This window comes from Mastomys coucha, unplaced genomic scaffold, assembly GCF_008632895.1.
Source record: "Mastomys coucha isolate ucsf_1 unplaced genomic scaffold, UCSF_Mcou_1 pScaffold6, whole genome shotgun sequence".
Lineage (NCBI taxonomy): Eukaryota > Metazoa > Chordata > Mammalia > Rodentia > Muridae > Mastomys > Mastomys coucha.
Genome location: NW_022196912.1, coordinates 81,435,349 through 81,459,554, shown reverse-complemented (window position 1 = coordinate 81,459,554; position 24,206 = coordinate 81,435,349). Strand labels below are relative to the sequence as shown.

The 24,206-nt window shown below is 33.9% G+C and overlaps 1 protein-coding gene across 2 annotated transcripts in view; it reads left to right on the top strand.

Annotated features, from left to right (window-relative positions):
* The window catches only part of Mdga2 (MAM domain containing glycosylphosphatidylinositol anchor 2), a 743,089-nt gene that overhangs the window by 699,072 nt on the left and 19,811 nt on the right, over window positions 1-24,206 (top strand). For both annotated transcript variants that reach the window (XM_031356255.1, XM_031356256.1), the window contains exons 11-15: window positions 206-383; window positions 1,589-1,609; window positions 5,696-5,851; window positions 6,287-6,445; window positions 21,809-21,939. In XM_031356255.1, coding sequence (XP_031212115.1) covers window positions 206-383; window positions 1,589-1,609; window positions 5,696-5,851; window positions 6,287-6,445; window positions 21,809-21,939 — 645 coding nt within the window. The remainder of the gene's footprint in view (window positions 1-205; window positions 384-1,588; window positions 1,610-5,695; window positions 5,852-6,286; window positions 6,446-21,808; window positions 21,940-24,206) is intronic.

The window sequence follows — 24,206 nt, the reverse complement described above, 5'->3', positions numbered from 1 at the left end:
TCTGTGTAGCCCTGGCTGTCCTGGAACTCACTCTGTAGACTAGGCTGGCCCCAATCTCAGAAATCTGCCTGCCTCTGCTTCACAAATGCTGGGATTAAAGGCATGTGCCACCACTGCCTGGCTTTGTTTTTCATTTTCTTTGAACGAACTGAGAACCTTTCAATTCGATGATAGAAATATTTTTATACAATTGTTTTGATTTCAGGCTGGACAGCAACGCTGGTGGGAACAGGAGATTAAAATAAATGGGAATATTCAGAAGGGAGAACTAATTACATATAACTTGACTGAACTTATTAAACCAGAGGCCTATGAAGTCCGACTGACTCCTCTCACTAAATTTGGTGAAGGTGATTCAACAATTCGTGTAATTAAATATACAGGTAAGTAGATTTTTTTTAATGTTACAAGTATTTATTTGTGCATGAAATTGTGTATAATTATGGCCTCTATCACAATTGTAGTTATACTCTGATTCTATCTGAAACATAAATTTATTATGCAGAAAAGATAGCTCAGGACATAGTTTCTGTGTTTTGAACCAATGCAAACAACTGAACAAGACAATTCTTTGAACTGGACAAGGTGTTTTAGTGTAAGGGTGAACCTGCTTAATGTGCAGGCTTGTGGGTTTTGCTCTCTTAGGAAGTGGCAAGTTTACATGGTTGTTTGTGAAGGACCAGGGAAAAGTTTTATTTTAAAGGGAGAGGGGGATAAAAAGGAAGTTCCTAGATGGCATATCACTTCCCGTTGTAATTCTCTGAAGACACACAAGATGGCTGTTGTATCCAGAGCAATGTTTGCCCTCAATGCTAACTGCTGATCAACAGACACATTCTCCTTTACATTGTAGAAGTCCTTTTTTACTTGTTAGTAAAACTTCAAATCTATATTTCCCCCTTCAATGGAAATCAGCTGACATTTTTATTGAAGACATATTGTTTTTCTAAAACAAAGATTTGTTTTGAGTGTGTACATAGAAAGTATTAATTGTGTCACATCACTTAAACTATGGTAACTCTTTGTTCTGAAATTTCTGTGTATGTGTGTTTGTGTGTACATGTGTAGCACATGTGTATGTGTGTGCATTTTAATTTAATTAAACCAACTAGTATTGGTGTATTATTTGTTTCTAACACATAACATGATTTGAGAATTTCATTATTTTTATGTTATATTACTTTCAGTAAAAGTGAACACAGCAGAAAACCTAAGTATAATCTCTTTCTTATTTATAATTGTTTACATTCTCAACTCATCTAGATTATAGATTGTCCTACCAACAGCTTCTGTTTGATTTCTAGGTTTGTTTAGCACTGGTTATGATATAAAAGGTTACCATAGCATTCCTTGGAGAGTAAACAACTCCCCCATATTTTTCAACATTGATCTTTATAATACTTGGAAGTTCTTAATATAAATTCAATATAAATTGCACTGTGTTCCATAGAACAAAGTGGATTGCAATTATAATCCTTACTGCCATCATAGGTTCAGAAGAAACTACAGGTCTCTGAGGAGACTAATTAAACTTTATTTACAAATGCACTTGTCTTGCTAATATGTCTATATTTTTGCTTTTTTCCAGCACCTGTAAATCCTCATTTGAGTAAGTATATCATTTTTAATGAAAAATTACTTGATATCACATAGTAAAGAAAAATGGATTATCTATAAATATGCAAAGATTAGGTAAAATCTGTTCTTATTTGGTATAAAACAGTGATTTTAAAACAGTAAAGGTGACATTGTATATTAACTTTAAATTTCAGAGAATATGATAGAAAAACAAGTATTCTAATACTGATCACTGATGTTCATACATTTAACTAAATGAGGAAATATGAGCTCATGTCCTCAAACTGATTAACATTCATTGTTCTGTAACGTAAGAATTCATTTTTTTCTTTTTTGTGGAGTATCATTTGTGTTTTATTATGTTATCATAGTTCTTTGACTTTATTCTTGGATTTGTTGTATTTTCTTCATAAATACAAGGGTTCCTTATTAAAGCCAATTATAAAAATAATTATTATTGTTAGTGAATATATAGATGTAATTGTGTATTTGGTGTATGAAGTGGACTACAAGTATAACACTTTGTATCTCTACTGGAGATCAGTGAAGAATTTTCAAGAGTCAGTTCTCTACTGCTGCCAGAAATCCTGTGTTTTAATTTAGCTCACCATGCAGATAAAGCATGTGATTTGACCCAAAGAGCCATCTTTCCAGCCCTTGATTATTTATTAAGCTTGTATTTCAATTTTTTTCCTCAGAGATAATATTATTTTACTTTAGCACTGTACTTATTAAAGGCAAGGTTTCACTATGTGTTCTAGAGTAGAATAGAGTGCAAACTTATCATTCTGTCCTCTTCATCTAAGGACAGGAATTTCAAACATGTACCAGCAGACCTGGCCATAAATCACTGTTTATGTAATTTTTAAGTTCTAATATATTTGGTCTGGTTTTGATTTTGAATTCTGATTTTTGTTTTTCATTAAGTTTTATAAATACATGATGATTAATAGTGTACATATATCTGAAAATTAGTCCCACACATAAAAATACCTCATATTCATGACATACTAAAAGGAAGTTGAGGGAAGGACTCATGCTTTCTCACTGTGTAATAAAGATGCAGTCCATCTTGGAAGGCGGGCATGCCTATGGGATCTGAAGTGAGGAAAGAGAGATGAATGAATGCTGATGCCTGTCTAGCTCTCCCTTTTCCCTTCCCTTCAGTAGCTGATTCCAGCTCATGAGGTTGCTCCACCCACATTGAGGATGGATTTTCCTTCTTCAGTTAAACCTCCAATTAAAAAAAAAAAAAAAACTCTAAGGAATATACCCAGGGATGTATCTCCTAGGTGATTCCAAATCTAGTCACGTATGTAGTCAATGAAGATTAGCCTTCACACATCTCTGTCTCTGGCAAACCACATTAAAATAAGAAGAGGATTTACTATGAAATCTAATCTCAATATCAGTCCCTGAGAATAGTTAATGTGAGGCTAGAGTTTTGCTTGTTCCAAGGAACTGCAAAAGAGTATAGGTTGATGCAAGAAGGTCATGGAGTTCCAGGCTTTATATTCCTAATTTGCTAAATTGTTTCTATTCTTCTATTATTATGAAGAACCATCATGACTAAGGCAACTGATAAAAGAAAACAACTTGAGATTCATTTTTCTAGAGGGTAGTTGAGTCCATGAATATCATGGCAGGCAGCATGGTGGCAGGCAGGTATGGCATGGCACAGGAGCAGAAACAAGAGTTTAAATCCGATCCAAAGCATGAGGTGAAGGAGATATGGCACACTACCTAGAGTAACACAGCATTTGAAACCTCAAAGCCAACCACACTGGCATACCTCCTCCAGCAAGACCACATTTCCCAATCCCTCCCAATGAGGTCCACCAACTGAGGTCTGAACATTCAGATATATTAAGGTTTGGGGGCCATTCTCCTTCAAACCACAACAGTCTTTAAATTAAAAAAAAAATCATATTTTAATCAGAAAGCTATCAAAAATTAAAGATATAGTCAATGATCATTATTCTGTGTTTTAGAAATCCTTAGACTTTCTTTTTTCATATTTGTAAGATATCCAATATCACATTGACTTTTGCTAAGTTTATGTAGCTCAGTGAATGTGTATTATCTTTCAAATATTCTGTATCTGAATAAACTTTATCTGAATAAGATATATATATATACATATATGATCTAACTTAATATGATAGAATAATCTTAAAATTATTTTATGCTGTTAAAACTCATTTTTACTTACTTTTCTAAAAACAGTTCCCACCAGGTCTTTTTTCTTGTATTTATTTTGTGTATGTGGATGTTTTGCTTGTGTGTATGTCTGTGCTTTTTGTGTGTGAAGTATCCTCAGAAGACAGAAGACAGTGTTAGACACCCAGGGACTGGAGTTTCAGATTGTTGTGAATCACCATATAGATGCTGGGAATTGAACTTGGGTACTGTGGGAGACCAGCCAGTTCTCTTAACCACTGAGCCTTCTCTTCAATCCACTGTAATTAACTTTAAGCAACATATAAGCGTAACATTTTGCAACAGTTCTGAAATACACATTAAACACCTGAAAACAATTCGAATGGTTTCTCACACCTCAAGGATGAATACTCTCTCGAACATATACATCTAGAGAGAATGTAAATAAAGGCATACTGCAACTATTTAATCTGACAGACAAAGGAGGCGTAACAAAAACATATTCCTTAAATGTAAAGAAGGATTCATTTAACTCAGTCATGTGACCACAACCACATTAAAATCCTCCAGAAGGAGGATTTTAATGGATGTCCCCCTTTACAAAGGCAGTGCAGACCCCAGTGGGGGAGTCTGTAGATGTGTTTTTCTTTGTGAACTTCAGCAAAGCCAGAGTCTATTTGTACTTTATTTTTAATAAGCAAAGCTGACTGAACCAGAGTTTTCTTATCTGTGAGGCCCAGTGAAGATTACTGAGATAGTTGCAGAGTCCTTATTTTGCTGAATGGAAAAAATGTGTACTACTGTGAATATTGTTTTCTTGTGTTTCTGATGGAATTTACCAATGCATCTTTGTACACACTTTTGAAGCAGGATATATCCCAATAAGAAAATCTTCTATTCTAGAAATTACCACCAAACCACATGTAATGGCAATCTTAAAAGTTTCACTTTGAACTCATATTGTTTCTGAACTCAGTGTATATCAGGCATGGAAATCCCTCATCCTTCCTCAGGATCTTCATAAACTTTCTTTATAAAATGCATTTCAAGTGGATTTCACACATCTGTCAAACCCACATTCAACTCAAGCGTGAATAGTGACTGCTTTAAAAGCAATTTGCCCTAAAACTCCTTGCCCTAAGCAAAGTTATACATTGCAGATGTGTATACAGAAGAGCATTTCTAGAGGACAGGAAATAAGGAAATACATGGTCAAGGTATACATGTTTGAAATGCTATCAGGTGAACTCAAAAATTCATTTTCTTTTCTTTTTATTTCTAAAGACAAGGTCTTATGTATGGAAAAGTCTGTCTTGGAATTCACTGTGTGCTTTGAAGTCATAATGGTTAGCCTATTGCAGCTTTTGTGGTACTGAAGTTATGGGCTTGCACCACCTCTCCTGTTTTAGAAAGCTTCTTTCCTAATTGACACTTTGGTCTCAACTGTCCCAATGCACTTTTAAAGAGTTAGAAAAATTCCCCATTCATAAGTCAAATGTGAATTATTTTTATTTAATTGGAATTAAATCTGGTTGTTTCTAAACAAGAGATGTGGGGCTTTAATTGTGTAATAGGATACTGGCTTAATGTAAAGTGAGATGTTACTCTAAAACCAGGAAAATACGGGATACAGAAAGAGAAAAGCAGGAAGGGGATGATGGATGTACAGGGAGTGATGTGATCAGGGGACATTGCATGTACATGCAGAAATGCCAGAATGCAACCATTTACTTTGTAAAATTAAAACATGCCAATAAAACCATTACTCTTTTTCATCAAAATTGTAATGGTTTTATGTTTAGTGCTGACTGTGCCTTTAAGGCTTGGATGGATGTCATTACTGCACTATTATTCCACTGTGATATTTGAAATTTTTCTAATAAGACATTACGATATTTCTAATAAAAGTATTTAATTATCTTTATCACTTATCAGTTTAATTAAAATGTGTCAACAGGAGAATTTCATTGTGGATTTGAAGATGGTAATATTTGTTTGTTCACCCAAGATGATACGGATAACTTTGACTGGACAAAGCAAAGTACTGCTACAAGAAATACAAAATACACCCCTAACACGGGTCCCAATGCAGATCGGAGTGGCTCCAAAGAAGGTAAGAAGGTTTCCAGAACCATGCTTACAGCACCTGGAGATCTGGAAATGCCTTCAACGTGAAGCACAAGTGGGCAGTGAGCTATGTATTTGACAATCTTAGAATAAAACATTGTACCTTACACATACTATCAGCGATTCAGAGATCTGTGCTCATCAATGCTTTCTCTCACCTCAGTGAGAAACACAGTTGAGAGACTGGGCTGGATTTTATTTACTTCTGTGTTATTTCAATTGTAGAATTTTCATTTCTCTCAGTTCTTTCTGTCTTAATTTTTTTTTCTGTTAAAGTTGTGATCGTGTGTATAGCCATGCAGGTTAAGTGAAATATAAGCCATCAGTTTTTATTTCGAATCAAAACTCTAACCTATCACAGAAGCATTTTGTGTTCCCTCCTAAGTACGTGTTTCATAACACTTGCTTCCCCTGCTTTCAGGTTTTTATATGTACATTGAGACATCGCGACCCAGACTAGAAGGCGAAAAGGCTCGACTTCTCAGCCCTGTATTCAGCATAGCTCCCAAAAATCCATATGGACCTACAAATAGTGCATATTGTTTCAGTTTCTTCTATCACATGTATGGGCAACATATAGGTAAGGTAACAGACTGTTCTGTTGTCTTTTTATCAAGCCTAATAAAAGTTTCACAAAGAACATGAAGACAGCTTTACTCAGAGAATACTAGAATTGAGTTTTATTAAATTACTTGCCTACAAATTGCAGGGAAAGACAGATGTCCTCTCATTATCCAATTCCAAATCACATACAAGAGTTTGGAGACTCTGGGCTTCATCTCTCCTTTGCATCCTGAGTTAGTGGACCATCAGGAGATTATACTCTGCATGTAGTCTTCTGTGACACTGGCCTGCTATAATTTAGGTTTTTTTTCCTAAAAAATGTGACTGGATAATGGCAGTGCACATTAATGATTATGAAATAGAATATTGTCACATTAACAAGTACTTTTAGCACTCTCTACATACTAGTAACAGTGTTATGGTTATTTTTATATGGATACATTATATTAACTAGAAGTTAAGAACATCCTGGGCCTTTAAGGGAATACAAAACTGAAGGCATCTACCTTTGGATATTTTGTGCAGTAGTAATGAAAACTTACTAAGTATCATCTCTCAACTGTGCTAAGAAGAGTACCATGTAGCATCAGGTGAACTTCACATTCCTCAGTGGGAGCAAAGATTGTCCAAGTTTCCAGGTTTTTGAATGCAATGCAGAACTCCAGAAGAACTGAACACCAAATTTATTTTAAAAATTAACCATTAGACAGTACAGTCAATACAATAGGCAATCTGCATATGTTGGAAGTATTTGACTTGAAATTATACAAACCTATAGTTATTATGCAGAAAAAACATTAAAATATAACTGCAGCCTAGCTATTGTTACATTAAATTGTGGTCCTGTGTTTAAAATCATTGATGTGGGTTTCATTTGTTATGGCTTGTATATTGTTGGCCCAGGGAGTGGCACTATTAGAAGGTATGGCCCTGTTGAAATAGATATGACCTTGTTGGAGTCGGTGTGGCCTTGTTGGAGTGTGTCTCTGAGGGTGTGGACTTTAAGACCCTCATCCTAACTGCCTGGAAGCCAGTATTCTGCTAGCAACCTTCAGATGAAGATGTAGAACTCTCAGCCCCTCTTATACCATGTCTGCCTGGATGCTGTCATGTTCCCACCTTGGTGATAATGGACTGAGCCTGTAAACCAGCTTCAGTTATAAGAGTTGCCCTGGTCATGGTGTCTGTTCACAGCAGTAAAACCATAACTAAGACAATATACTATACTATAGATGCACATTTACAACCTCCCCTAAACTGTGACAGAGTCCCGAGTAGTGGAGCATGTCTAAACCCACAGGGTCTGGTCAAAGAATTAAATATGTATAAAGGTTGGAAGTGCAATGGTGCTTCTAAACAAAGGAAGTCCTTCATTTTAATAGTCAGTAGTTAGAATTAGCACACTGATCCAAACTGTAAAGTTAGGGTGACCCTAATGTCTTGATATATATTAATAAAAAATGTAAATATGCACTGACTTCCAAAATTAGTCATATATATATACTATCATATTGCTTAAGGTACTATCCTCATTGTAGAAGTAAACATCATGGTCTGTTGTGAAGAAACATTTACAGTGAAGAAAATTGAACCTCACAGATGTTGATATGGATGGATCTGTTACATTATGCCCTCACTTCATGTCTGAACTATACCAGTGTTCTTCACAGTAGAGCACCAAACGACAAGCCAGGATCGATAGCAAATAAACCGCAAAATGCTCCAATCTGAAACAGAGCAGACACAGGGGGAAGCATGGTGGAAACATCGTCTTCACAGAAATCACTTTGAGTCACTGTACTTGGTTCCCTCCTATGCAAAATGGGAACAATAATTTCTCCTTTAGAAAGCTCTGGTTTGGATTTATAAGATCATAATCATCACCTTCTCTTAGGTAACAGATGGCAATCTCATGTTCACTCAATATTCAAATAGCCCTTGAAGAGGCCATTTTGTGGTTATTTCTTTTAATTTGCACAATGATCACTAAGCCTCATTTAGAAAATTATCCTGTTTCTCAGACAAAGACACTGAAATACAAAGAGTTTTGATTATCATGCCCAACACCCAGCTGATAAAAGAGCAAAGTCATACTTCAACCTGGGAAGCTGGACTCAGTCATGGCTCTGCAGGAGGACTTACTGGAGGGTCATGAAAACCAGGTTAAATATGTAAGAGTCACTTGTATTCACAGTTATCACAGACTCTACAGGTGAAAAGCATGAGATTTTGAACATTGGAAGTAAATATGATAGGGATGAATACCTTTGTGGTACAGAACAGAGACAGGAAAGTTCTATGAGGGCTTTGGCATTAGTGGACATGGTCTCATTCTGCATTAACTATGAGAGGAACATCTCATGTCAGAATTCTCACTCCCCTCATTTAGTGTCAGAAGAAACTATTAAGAATAGTAAAAAAAAAAAAAACCAGTAATTTTAATTATCTCAGATTTTTTTTCTTTTCAGTTGATTATGTCTACTTAACTTACTATCCTTTTTAATATTCTTTTCAAACTTCCTCTACCCTTTCCCAATTTATTAGAAAAATAAATACATAATTCTAAGCCATATATATGTATGTGTACATATATGTATGTAATATATATGTGTATATATATAAATATGTATATATGGCTTAGAATTATATATCTATATATCTATATCTATATTTATACCTCATACATATGAGATCAGCACTTTAAGTGCGTCATTTAAAACTGTCGTGCATTTATGAGATGCAACATAGATCTGAGAACATCTAACTCCCACTTCCTTCCCCTCACTTATCTTGGCAAATGTCCATCAGTATTTCTGTTGCTCTTATTCTGGCTGTATACAACACTGAGTTCTCTTTCTGAGTACAGATCTATTATGTTGAGCTTGTTGGTGGCATTTCTCAGTTTCTGCAAATGGTCACAAGTAGCAGGTTAGGTTTCAAGTCTACTACTTGAGTCATCTAAGCAGAGAACAGGCACAAAAAAAAAATGCTAAATATTTAAGTAAATATACTCATCCCCTGCTGTGTAGTAAACTAAAACCAAATGGAATATAGTCATATTTTCTTCTATTATACTTTCTTTTATTACATCTCACAGATACTGCATTATTTAGAAATGTAAAATTTGAGAACTGTGAATGTAACAAGTTTGTGTCAATGTAAACTCACTGTTCTCACCTCAGCTAACAGAGGTGATTTATTCTGGAACTGAGTATGAGCAATCATGTCCCAGAAACATAGATTTAGATTTTCCCATATTCAGTTCTTTATAGCAACAGAACAAACCAAGATAGATTTTCAGATATGTTATGTATCTGAGTTTTATTGCCATGATGAGACCTTGTGACTAAGGCAACTCTTAAATGTTAAAGGAAAATATTTAAATGGACCTGTCTTAAAGTTTCAGGGGTTTAGTCCATTATAATTATGGCAGGAAGCATGGCAGCAGATAGGCCAACATGGCACTGGGGACAGAGTCAAGAATTTTACATCTTGATCTATTGGCAGGAAGGAGAGACTGTGTTCCACACTGGGCAGAGCTTGAGCATGGAAAACCTCAAAGCCTACCTCCAGAGTGATACACTTCCTCCAACAAGGCCATTCCTACTCCACAAGGACACACCTCCTAATCATGTCACTCCCCATGGGCCAAGTACTCAAACACATGACTCTGTGGAGACCATGCCTGTTCAAACTACCATACACTGGTAGAACTATCAGCTGGTGGACTATAGTAGGGGAGTCTAGCTGTAGCTAGCATATGCCATCTGACTGCACTCTTAGCCCCTTTGGTTGTAAACTAGGTTTCTGTTCCTACATTCTATGAGACTTATCTGATGATTTTAAAGGTCATGTACAGAGGAAGGCAATAAATGGCTATAAAGTCTAGTACTAAAGATGCCCAAGATAATTTAGCTGTGGACTTGCAACATTCCAAATTCTGCACATTTTTGAAATTATGACCAGTTAGTCCACTTTGCACAGGGCTCAGTGGAAGGTGCACTTTCCACTTTCACCTTTTCAGGAACTCTCTTCACACTTGTGAGTTCCACGGTCCTAAAGGCAGGGAATCCCTCAGTCCTTTTCTTATGCTGTGCTTTGCTAATTGTCAAAATATATGAACCTTTTCCTTTCTCTTTTTTTCTTTACTTTTACTGTATTTGTTGTAGTGGTCCTTGGTCAGTTTCCTTTGGTGGAACTGCACTGACTGAAATCACCACAAACCCACCCATGCCCCAAAGGCTCTGATTGTTACTTTATGTTTCCCTCTCTTTGGGCTTCTTTATGCTATGAGCCTCAGTCTCACTTTGAAATGAGGCCAATCAATATCTCTAAAGTGAAAGGTTCACACGTGCCTTGCTTTTCATTAGAATTAGAAATGATGTGGCTTAGAAAAAAAGGTTTGAGAGGAGCTTAGGTAGGTTACCTGCTAAGCTCATTGAAGCAAACCTGGACACATTAAAAGTGCCACTTCATGAGCACAGATATGTAAATAAGCCAAGCTTGGGGCTTATGCAAGGAAACATGCAATGCTTTGTCAGGTCAAACCAGCTACAGCATCCAGCATCCATTAGGTTAAAGACTAAAGCAGTAGGGTGTAACTCTTTACAACTTTACAGTGGTTATTAATGCATAAGAAACAAAAACAAAACAAAACAAACAAAACAAAGAAAGAGAGAGAAAGAAAGGAAGAAAGAAAGAAAGGAAAGAAAGAAAACAGTTGATTCATGAGGTTTAAGGTAGGAAATTGTCCCATAATACAATGACAAAAATCATATTTCATCATGAAACAAGTACTAATATAAGAACTCTGGCAGGCTTTCTCAGGAATTTTTAAAGATGATTGATTAAACAACAGTGAGTAGACTTTCAAAGTAGACCACTCAGGGTTACATAGAGTAAAAGAGCAGGAAGGACTTTCATAGCTAGAGAGGTTAATTTAACACCTGGCTTCAATGCTTCAAAGGTCAGATTAACACACTTGTTAGCATTAAAGCAATGTTTCTCAACCTGTAGATCTTGACATCCACACATCCATTGTATAGTCCATGGGAAAAATGCAAACTTGCAACTTAAGTATAATTTTAACACTTCAGCGGCTAGACTATGATTTCTATCATGTGCACAATCCATTGAAAGTCTTATAAGGACTCTGTGGAGATGTGACTGCCTCCATAGGAGGAGTTGCTGCACACATATAAGTTTATAAGGTAGGATCTGTCGATGAAGAAGCACTGAAGAATGTTGACATGACAACTAAAGATGTAAAGAACCACCATCGTAAACTTAGTCAATAAAAAGGTGAGTAGGTTTGCACTGGTGCTTGGATTGATGATAATTTTGAAAAAAAAAAAATTACTGTGAATCACATTCTGTCCAACAGCATCACATTCTCCACAAAAATCTTTTGTAAAAGAAAAAGTCAATCAATGTGCCAGACCTTCCTGCTGTCTAGTTTTAGAAATTGACTTAACTACCCAACCTTCTGAAACCACCATATTGATCAGTTAGAAGACATCAACATCAAGATAAGACCTTGTGTTACTGAAGGTTTCTATGAAGGCTGGTGATTGCTAGTGTGTTTTATGAAAACTCAAAAACAAAAACATTTTAATTAAGGTATAGATATTGTTTACAAGCATAATGCATTACATTCTTAGTAAACTGCAAGGTAATATAAATATGCATTTCATGTGGGACAGGAAGAAAAAGGCCTGTATTCTGTATGTTGACATTTCCTTTATTGAAAAAATTGAGAACTGAACTTGCATCAGCTTCATTTCCTTTATTGAAATAATCTAGAATTGAACTTGCATCAGCTTCAAGACGTGTTTACAATCTTGAGCATTAACTCAGGTCCTGCTTAAGTCTTGTGGTCTTAAATAACAGGATATTATTAACATTGAACATCACCATCAACTAACAAGACAAAAACTTAGAGATTCTACTTCAAAGTAAAGTCCAGTGTTTTGTATTACTTAGCCCTTTCTGCATGAGTAATTTATGCAACACCACTCACCACTACCCCCCAACAAAAACCAAAAAAAATAAAATCCTATGACTAAAACCAAATTATTCTCTCACAATGTCTATGGATCATGAATTTGTATAGTTTGTCTCAGTGTCCGTGGCACAATATCACTTGTGAAGTTGTAATCAGTATGACAAGAAAGGACCCCAGTCTAATTTCATGAGTCAGCTTGGGAAGGATTTACATTAGGGGCCATTTACATAATGCCTTTAGGCCTTAGGATACTAAGGTTTTTGCTGGCTGTGGTCTAGAGGTTTTCCTTCATTCTTGGAGTGTGAAGATCTATCTCTACTAAGCTGTTCTATACAATGGAGAAGCATTCCTTCAAAATAAGGGACACAATAGAGAAAGCAAATGAACGCTGAAGAACTTTATAATTTAATCTTCAAATTGACTTTACATTGTTCGGATTTATTTTAGTCATCATAGCTAATCCTTATCCAAGGAGAGAGAATTGTACAAGAATGTAAATGCTAGAAGGTTTAAAGCTGGACAGTGGTGGCGCACGCCTTTAATCCCAGCACTTGGGAGGTAGAGGCAGGCGGATTTCTGAGTTTGAGGCCAGCCTGGTCTACAGAGTGAGTTCCAGAACAGCCAGGGCTACACAGAGAAATTGTTGGGTGCTTTATCAAAATTGACTGAGAAAAGGGGTTTCAAATCACAGACAAGATCTGCTGACATTTAAATGTTAACTTACATGTAAATGATGCATGTATGTATTTTCCTTTCTGTTACTGAGATAAAACACTTTGACAAAAATCACTATAGGGAGATAAGACTTATTTTAGTTTACAATGTCAGATTATTGTACAGCAGGATCTTAGGAGAGCTGGCCACATGACATCAACAGTAGAGATGAGAGGGGGAAATGAATGTATGTTTATTTTCATCTTGCTTATGTTCCAGTAAATTTCTCTACTCTTACACAGATCTCTGACTTAGCAAGTTTCCCCTCACAGTAAGTTGGGTCATCCAACATAAATTATTTAAAATAATCCCCTAAAAGAAATATCCGTAGGCCAACCTGATCAAGCCAGTACCTCACTGAGACTTTTATCCCAGTTGATTCTGGGTCCTGCTAAGCTACCAACTATGATTAACTCTCACAATGTGATATTTAGCTATTAAAAATATGTATCAGCTAGGGAGTTTCCATAGGGGAGACCTGGAATGGGGATAACATTTGAAATGTAAATAAGGAAAATATCCAATAAAAGAAACAATATGTACATATATATATACATATATATATACATATATATATATATATCAGCATTTCTGTGTCTCCTAGTGAACTAGTTAATTCTTAAACGACCAAAGGAACTTCCAAAGAAACAGGATATTATTGAAGTCACTAAATATGATAAAATTTGTCAAATAAAAAATGTGTGAGCTAGAAACATCAAACTGTCTCAGAAAATTACACGTAAATACAGAATACATTTATGAATATGTCCTTTGAGTTTGATGAGAATTAGATAAGGTTCTGTCTCTGGAAAGCTCATTTCACCATGAAAGAAAAAAAAGAGGAATGCAGAAAGAATTCATGAATGAAGTTATTCTTCTTTGATTCTAATAATCACAAGGGTGAAGAAGAAATGGTAGTAGAAAGAGATGTAGGTACACAGAGAGCCTGATTTATGAAGGGAGGTTGATAAATGCTATAAATTCACAGGAAAGAACTGTTTATAAAAAGATGCGTATGTAATGCCTTGATCATGAAATTATCCCCAAAGAAGGGAACTAATAACAGGTCCAATGAAGTGAGAAAAGATAGTTATGTAAGAACATGTCTTCTGGTGCATTCTGAAAGCAGGAACAGCAGGCCGCATGGAAGTCTCACCTTCTCCCTAAAATAAATATGACGTACATGCTCCAAGAATGGATAGTCTTAGTAGTAGAAAGTAAATTGGAATAAAACAAGATAGGCAGAGAGGTTGGAGTGGGGACCAAAGTCCTTCAGGCTCTAAAATATGTCTCAGGCTGAGAGAGAGAAGTTCAGTTTCACTCTTATTACTTCTGTAAACAGTACTGAATCAGGCTCCTGATTTTCATCCTCTCTCTGGCCCACTCTAAGATTCATCCTTTAAAACCTTGTGACATAAAAGACTCAGGACATATTAACTTTCATGCAGCCAACCTGAACCAGTGGGCAACTTGTCCTCAAGAGTAGTGATGAGTGCAACCCATCGTAAACTTAACATGGAATTAGGGATTTTTTAAAAAAATCTTTAATTTGTAACTCAACTATGAAGCTCTTGAATGTGAACTTTGTAGATGGCAATATTGTATTACAGTTCCAAAAAGGTTGGTCATGCACTCAAGGACAGTCTCAATAATATCTGACACTCTTCAAATCGACTTCTATGGAGCATTCCGGCCTCTGACCTTCTTCCTTCTGAACTGTGCTTCTTGAGAGCAAAAGAAATGACTCTTCCTACAATCCAGTGAAGCTATGCAGTATAAATATTAACTTAGGGACTCAATAAATAAATATATTACAAATGAATATTTTTTAAAAAAAATTATGTGATATAATTGGTACCTTTTCTCTTTCCTAATCATCTGGGCAATTTTTATTTCCCTTCAGAAAACAGCTTTGGTGTTTATTGTAGGCTCTCTCAGCTCCCTTTGTTTTCAGAGCTCCCAGTGCAAATATCTGCATTTGTCACACTGAAGCTTGTTCCATTGCTGTCTCCCTGAGAACAATAACTATGATGTATTTATGTGATTCTTCAGAACAGCAAGTGCTTAATAGGTTTAGAAGATGACCTAAAGTAGCTACATTAGCTTTTGCTTGTATTAAAAGAGTAACAAGAGAACTAAAGGTTTATGGAGTGCAGACAGAAAATGGAAGATACTTAATGAAAACTTCTTATGTTGTATAATGAGAGAATATTAAATTGTTGTTCTGAAATGAATTTGTATCTAGTGCTCTGGTAAGTGAAGCAAAATATGTAGAAAACTGTCCATGGTTCTTTAATAATTATTTCAAAAGTGATAACTTAATAAAAGTACCCATGAGTATTGTCACTATCAACTTATATAAACATCCTTAAATAAAAATAAGACATATTGATAACTCATGTGCATAAGAAAATGAAACTGTCTGAAATACTGTGGTTCAGATACGGCCTCTTATGATGGTCTAACAATATAGAAATAGCATTTATGGATCTGGAGTTAACACCTTATTAACATCTTCTTTATAAAAATACCTTGAATTATTCTTTCTCATGAACTGTATTCATATTTTCAGACTATGTGATATGTTGTAATTCAAAAAATTTAAAATAGTGCTATAAACGTCTTTGTACAAACAATAGTAAAATTAACTTGTTTTTGGTTGTTTTGGTTTTGGTTTTGGTTTTGGTTTTGGTTTGGTTTGGTTTGGTTTTGCATGATTTTGGGAGCCTGGTTTTTGTTTCCAGTTTTGGTCAAAGACTGTGTTTGTTTTCTTTGGATTTAAGAGTATTAAAGTTTTGGCTTATATTTGAACAAATTCTTCAAGCAAGAAGTGCCCCCCCCACACATGCACACACAGACATGGATTTGACATTCCTGGTGTGATCCCACTACTCAGAGTTTTTACTACATTACTTACAAGAGTCATAATAGATACATATTTAATATAAAAATTCCTCTGTGGGAAAAGAACATATGATCATATGTACACTGGATACATGTAAGAAAACTACTATTTTCAAGATTCTTCTTTGGCTGGAGAGATGCTCAGAAGTTAAGTGGACTAAGATTAGGTTCATTGCAACCGCACTAGAGCATCCAGAATTGATCCCAGTGCCAGGGGACCCAATGCCTTAGTCTGTCTGGCCTCCTTGGGCAGCTTCATGAACATGGTTCACACACAGACAATCAAGCAACATATAAATAGTTAAAAATTTCTTGCAGGGCAGTGGTGGTACACGCCTTTAATCCTATCACTTGGGAGGCAGAGACAGGTGGATTTCTGAGTTCCAGGCCAGCCTGGTCTATAGAGTGAGTTCCAGGACAGCCATGGCTATACAGAGAAATCCTATCTCAAAAAAAAAAAAAAAAAAAAAAATCATGACAATTGCAATTTCTAGATTGTTTAGGAAATACAAAAGGAAGTTACTGAGTATTCATTTGAATGTTAGATGTTACCAACTATACAGTGGTGACTGATTTGATATTAGCTGATATATAATAAGATTAAGTTAATAACTTCAATGAGGATCTGTTTATATTTAATAACTGATAACATCATATCACTAATGATAAAATAATGGTGATATTCATTCAATAAACTGCCTTCTTAAATGATAAATATTTAGCAAGGAGATATGAGTAGGTATCTGTAACTCTTCAGCTTTAATACTCCTGAAAGGCTCTTCTGTATTCTCACAACTTAGGATCTTCTAAATCTCAGATCTGCTAACCTTTGCTTTCTGCTCGCTTCTAATGAGATTTATGATTTATTGCTATGATTTATTTCTTCCTATGGTCAAGTATTAGAAACAATTATCACAGATATTCTGATAAAACACTGTAAGTAACCTCACATGCATTAACTTTTTTAGTACTTGTTTTAGAATCACAATCTCTGAAATTATTTTCTTCCTGTATAATTAAAAATGGATATTACTAGATATTTTTTATACAAAGTAAAGGAGTCGATTATGACATTTTATACATGTGTACAATATGCACTGCTAATATTCACATATCTATTATGCTCTGATGATGAGCCCTTAGACTGTGTTTAGTAGAAGCCATTAAACTTATACGAATTTAATTATGTGACTGAAAGTAGATAATGTTATTTCATCAATGGATATAATGGTAAAAGCAAAACACAAAGCAAAATAAAACAAAAGCAAAAATAGTTTTACTTTTCACCCAATGGAACAAACAGTTAAATTCACTTTATTGAAAGTAGAGACTTAATATTGATGCTTTTTTTACCCATGAGTCTTTGATTCATTTATCTTATTCATCAGAACTAATTGCATGAGGTAGATGATTAGTCCTGTTTAGAGTTTTATAGGAGATAACAGAGACTTGTTGTCAATGTTTCTTATCAATCAAATGGTTTTTCAAGGATTTAACATAATAACTTACTAAACAAGAGAAAGCATATTTAACAAAATGTATAACAGGCCTATACTGTGAGTAAATAATAAAGAAACACCAAGATAACCATATTAACATAAAACTTTCTTTGTGGTGATGGAAAGCACAACATACTCTGATAGAAGTCTATAGAAGTAAGCAGAAACAAAGGTTTACAGACATGAGGCACAGAAGAAGCTAAGGGGTAAGAATACAGAACAGACTTTCAGGAAAAAGTATTAAAGCTGAAGAGTCAAAAGTTGTAAATACGGGACCTGAAAGAACCTACAGGTAGAAGGCCAGAGTAGGATGCCACCACAGGCAATTTTGTTGATTAAATTCATTTGGATACCAGAAGCATTGTAATAATGGGAGAAATTGAACTGACTTTTTCTGCAATTATATGTTGAAAAACAGAATCAATGCAGCCATTTTATTCAAGCAAAAATAATGACTTTATAATTTCTCACTTTGTACGTGTACATACAACAAATGATACTAACAATTATCTATCAATACACGTAGATCTTGGCTAAAGTCAGATAATTTGGGGGTATTATTATCTTTTCATAGAATGTGAAACTTCAATTAATGAGACTATATTACTGATTATAATAAAAATGGTGTTTATATGCAACTGACATCTAGACCTTAGAATAAACTGAATTACAAATTAATTCATGAAAATGTCTCAATTTCAAGCAGCTATGGTAAGGTGGATGTACATTTTAACATGTATCATTAAATTATATTCCAAAACATCTTATATATTTTAAAGATAAATGATCAGGAAGCAATTGTGTGAGAGAAAGACTGATGATAACTAGGTAATAGTGATAGTAAATAATGTTTATGACAATTAGGCTTTATAAAATACTTTAAATTAAATAATAGTAAATATGAAGAATGGATATTGAAAAAGTGGAAGCCCAAATTTTGGTCATTATTTACAATATAAAAGAACTAAGGTCATTTAGCCCTGACTACAAGGACCAAGCAAGAGAAATCAATGATTTTCTTAGCTTACTCCAGCTTTTATCATACAACTACATAATATTAGAAGTTCCTTGGAGATAGCTAAGTTCATACATTATGGCATCTGGTGCTTACTCAAGCATAATCTATCTCTCTGAGGATTTAAAATTACTTTTAAAGGGTATTAACACAATCCATCATATGTACATTGGAATTTTTACCACACAAATATAACAATGTGCTGAGTAAGCGCTGTTGAGTCTCACTTCTCCCAAGGAGCTTTATTCTGTTGCACAAGTTCTAATTTTGTTGAACAAGATAACCTGGAATAGGGTTAAATGTTTTTGACAGCAGATTCTGTTTTAGGAACTAAAATGAGAAATGCTAGGGGGGCAAGTTTGCAAGTCATTTGTTTATTCATGAGCTTTTGTTATCTCAGAATAAAAATCTAAGAAACAATTCATGTTATTTTGGGAGATAAAGAAATGATTGTTAGCACCCGTATAAGTTTAGATTTAAAAGAGGTAGAAGCTATGTTTCAATAAATGATAGTCTTTTTTTCTTATAAAATAAATATTTCACTTTTAAAATATAAGATGGTCACAATTAATTACAACTTATCTTGTTTATTCTAAATCTAATTTTAACTGTGAGGTTATTTAGTTCTGTATTCTTTAGATATAAGCAATTTTCATATAAAATATCTTTTAATTTCACAAAATAGATAACTAGTGTGAATTTAATCTACATATTAACATTTTTCTTAATTAAGAAATTGTAAACATGATTACAAGGCATATCCATATAATGAGAAGCTATTAAACTCTGAAACAATGCCACATAATTATTCATATAACAATATCATTGTTAATCAGGGTTTTTTGGTGTGTGTGTGGGAAATCACCTAAAATAAATACCTTGGAAGAGGAAAGATTTATTTTGGCTCGAGTTTCAAATTTTCTGTCTAGTGCTAGTTGACTTCATGCTTGAAGTCCTATTGGAGAAAATATACTCATCTCTTAGTACACAGGAATCACAGAGAGATGTGGTGGAGGAGGAGCAGGGAGGAGATGCATTTTTCTGAGGCAACCCAGAATGACTCACTCCTTCCGTGCTGACTCCATCTATTTGTCTCTTTCCTCACCCTCCAATCATTTCATCAAGTATGAGTCTAGTCATATATTAACTCAAAATTCTCATGATCACTTCACTTTCCAAAATGGAAAACACTGAAAATTTCACTGAAAACCAAGCCTTCATCACAAAAGCCATTGTGGGGCATTTTAGGTCCAACCTGCAACATTTATTAATATATACAATTATGTGTATCACCAAGGTAAATTATAATCTTAAACAAAATTTGAAAAATTTATGACCTTCACTACTTGTTATTTAAAATAATAGTCATCATATGTAAAACAAGTTAAGTATATGTCAAGGGTTAAGTATTACTCTTAACCTTTAGTCAATCCATTTACCAATATGGTAACAAGATCAGTATACTTTTAAGATTAATCAAAATATTACATCTTGATTCCATATTAAAAAATGAAAAGGAAGTACTAAGAGAGATTTTTTTTAAGAAACCTACAGGTTTCTTGCAGTCAAAGGATAAACAATATGATGATAGAAAGGGAAAGAAATTAATAAAGAAGGTAGGAGAGTAAGAGAGATGCAGAGACAGGCCACAGAGATGCATATCTGTTGAAAAGGGTTCACCAACTTTAAGTACATTTACAGCTTTTATTAATATATAAAATATGAATTTGAGGAAACAAAAAATGTTGAGTGATGGAATAGTATATGACAGAAAAGGAGAAGCTAGATAGAAGTGGGAATGATAGGGAACTTGTTAAGGAATGTGGCACGTAGATTTTAATAGCTGGATAATGGTTGGTGTTTCTAGAAATTAAAGAGGGACATTCACACTGTGGACATTAAAGTAAATTCTGTAGAATAACATTTGTGTTTAGAAATATATAAGTATTCACTACTATTAAAGAGAATATACAGAAAAACTTGAAATAGAATGTGAAAATAGTAAGAAACATAGCACAATAAAAATCCATGTAGTTTTATGGGTACATATATTATACACATATATTATCTCCATCTATATACCTAAAGAAATAAACATTAAGACAAAAGCAGTCTCATCTATTATCAATAAAATGTATTCTTAGAACATGATCTTTATTCAACATAACACAATATAAAATTTCAATGCAATAGATTTTTTAATATTATCTCTTAAAATATTGATAGCATTGTCATTTAGGACATAATATTTAGGCTCTGCATTCAAATCCTGCCTCTGTTCTTTTCTCTTTATATTGCATAGGAAAAAATCCCTTAACTTCTACAATATTCTCATTTGTAATGTGGAATATTTGCAGTAAGTACTATATAGAGCTGTTGAATAGAGTCTTAAGATGCATTATATTGTACCAGAACTACTGTCATCATTGCTTTTCATTTTTTGTGTACAAGACAGAAAATTAAAATTTTGTATTAAATGATGAAATAAAAAAGCTATCTCTATTTTATGTTCAATACTTCTTTCAGAAGGAAAATGACATTTAGATGAAAATAAATGTGATTTTTTAAAAAGAAAGTTACTAAATGATAGTACACATCAAAATGAAAGTCAAATATTGTATGGACCATTAAGTACCCAAGAAAATGCTGCATTGGCCCTCTATAGCTATTGTAACAAATAGCAAATGACAAAAAATTGGGCTTAAAGTGGGATAGGTGCATTCTCTTATAGTTTTGGGAAACAGAATACAAAATAAATATTAAAATACCATGATGCTAAAACTAAAATAATGGTATACTTCTGATGGATTTTGGGAAAAATCTCTTCTTTCTTCTTCTGCCTTGTATTCTTTGTAAATCCCTCCTCCATCTTTGAAAGCAGAAACCATCCTCCACCAAGCCCACCATCTTTCCTGAATCAGAATGCCTTTTGCCACTGGTTAATATAATAAGTGTGTTTGCATTTAGAACCCATTGAGATAATCTAGACCAGCCTGTCTACCTCAGAAACCTTTATCTTCACAGCAAAATCATTCTGGAAATATAAGGTATAATTTCTAGGAAATATAATGTGGTTATCTTTGAATCACAGCATGATAGCAAGGTAACAAATTGAAGGAGAGCAAAAGACACTAGAATGTTCTGCAAGATTAATATTTAATGCTTATAAATGTTTGAAAAAGAAGAAGAAACTAACTTGAAGCAGACACAAATATACAACATAAACTCCCATTGTTATTTTAGGTGTTTTAAATGTATATCTACGTTTGAAAGGGCAGACAACTATAGAGAATCCTCTATGGTCTTCAAGTGGAAACAAAGGACAGCGATGGAATGAAGCTCATGTTAATATATATCCAATTACTTCATTTCAGGTAAGAAATAACTTTATTCATAGATTGATGTGTAATGAATGCAACATTAAATGCATCTATTAAAGGGATAGTAAATAAAATATTAATACTCATAATTCTGAATAAGACAAATAAAAGTTTACCCTCATTTTGAATAGCTATTTTATGAAGACAAATGCATCTCTATCAGCATCCATCATATAGAATAATAACCTATCAAAAAATGAGTTGTTGCCTAGCATAGTGACACATGCCTTCAATCCTGGAATTTGGGAAGTAGAGGCAGACATATCTCTGAGTATGAGGCTACCCTGGTCTACAAAGCATACTCTAGGACATCAAGAACTGCACAGAGAAAGATTATCTCAGGAAAAAAGCAACACAATTCCCCCACGACAACAAAAACAAACACAAAAACAAACAAAGACCCTTGAGATATTTGCATAGTAATCTATTTCTGTAGAATCATTTGCATGTATTTTGTTTTCTACAGAAAATAATAGAAATTATCACCAAAATGGGCATTAGTACTCTATCTAATTTGTTAGATAAGTCTAGATAGAATTTGAAAAATGTTTTCTACTTCAATAATTTATTACTTTAATCAAAATCAGGAAGTTTAAACAAGTCATTTTTCTTTCTGTAGATTGAAGTTAGACTTCAGTTAACCAAAAAGGCATTTATAAAGATATCAAAAAATTTAATGACTTAAGATTTTTAATTGAAATAGAAAATTTTAATAATCCTTTAAGCTATTTTAATAAAGTTTGAAGCATGAATTTAGTGATTTAAATAACTCTACCCCAACATATGTGTATGAATGTGTATGTGTACATACCTATGCTTTCATATACTTCTAGCATGCATATACCAAAGTATTTTTATTTGTTTAAAATAATAAAATATCTTTGGAATCTAATCACATGTAATATAGTCTATATTATCCTTATTTGAAAGTACTCACATCCAGTTAATGATATCATAAATGCATCTCATGGCTTACTTTTAAGGGTACAGATAATCAGACTGATCTAATTATGCAATATTTTTCATTGCATAATTGCATGACTGTTTGAGAGATTGACTTCTAAAGCTAACCAAGTTGACAGAATGAATAATGTTTTTGCAAGAGTAGAGGTTAAGAAATTAAGTAAGACCACAAGGAATCATATGACTATGAAAGCACAGAAAGGTTTCACATCCATGAAGGATAATACAGTTATAAAAACTGAAATACTTTAACTTAGGAAGGCAGTACTCGAAGTACAACTAATATTAAAGTGTAAGTGTGTGTGTGTGTGTGTGTGTGTGTGTGTATACATTGAAGCTAATTTTTCTAAAAATATTTATCTCCTTCAGTATATATTTTGCTTCCTAAGTAGGCTACCTCTTCATCACAAATGATTAAATGAAAAACATATACAGTAAAGATTTAAGTTATGGTAATATTATATTCAAGACAATTCTTTCTTAACATTTGTAGTAACTTAATGAACATTTGTTAAGTGCTTCCAAGACAATCATTTATTTCCTTTGATACTAGTTGAAAAAAAACTACTTCCTGTCACATTGGGAGGCATGAAGATTTAGTAAAAATTCTTGTTGTAAATGAGCTAGAGAACTGGCACACAGGAATAAAAGAGATTTCTGGATATACATAGATATAAACAGGAACAGAACAGTTTTCATGGAAAGAATCTTGAAATAAACATTAATGACAAAGAAATTTTGGCTTGCAAATTGTCGAATAATGCCTGAACTACAGATTGGTTTATACAAAAAAGGGAGGCAGATGAAGTCAAATTATGAAACATATATGATTATTTCTGTCTTAAACATGTTGATGAAAAATGTCACCAAGAAGTGGTCGCATGCATTTAATCCCAGCACTTGGGAGGCAGAGACAGCAGATTTCTGAGTTCGAGGCCAGCCTGGTCTACAGAGTGAGTTCTAGAACAGCCAGGGCTACACAGAGAAACTATCTCAAAAAAAAAAAAAATCTGAGAAAAACCATGGTAAAGATATGGTATTGTTGTAAATATCAGTCAGAAGTTTTGAATGCATGGGTATTGGGTGTGTTATCAGACTATATATGTCTTCCTAAAACCTGCCTGATAGTTGATATTAGCAAGGAAAAGGTTAAATATTCAAAGGATGAGCATGCCTTCCACAGTTAATCTTTTTTTTTCACATTTCATGGTATACAATTTTATTTTTTTATGTAATATTTTTTTTCTTTTTTAAACTTTTATTACATTATGAGAAAAGTTACATGATTTCAATTTATT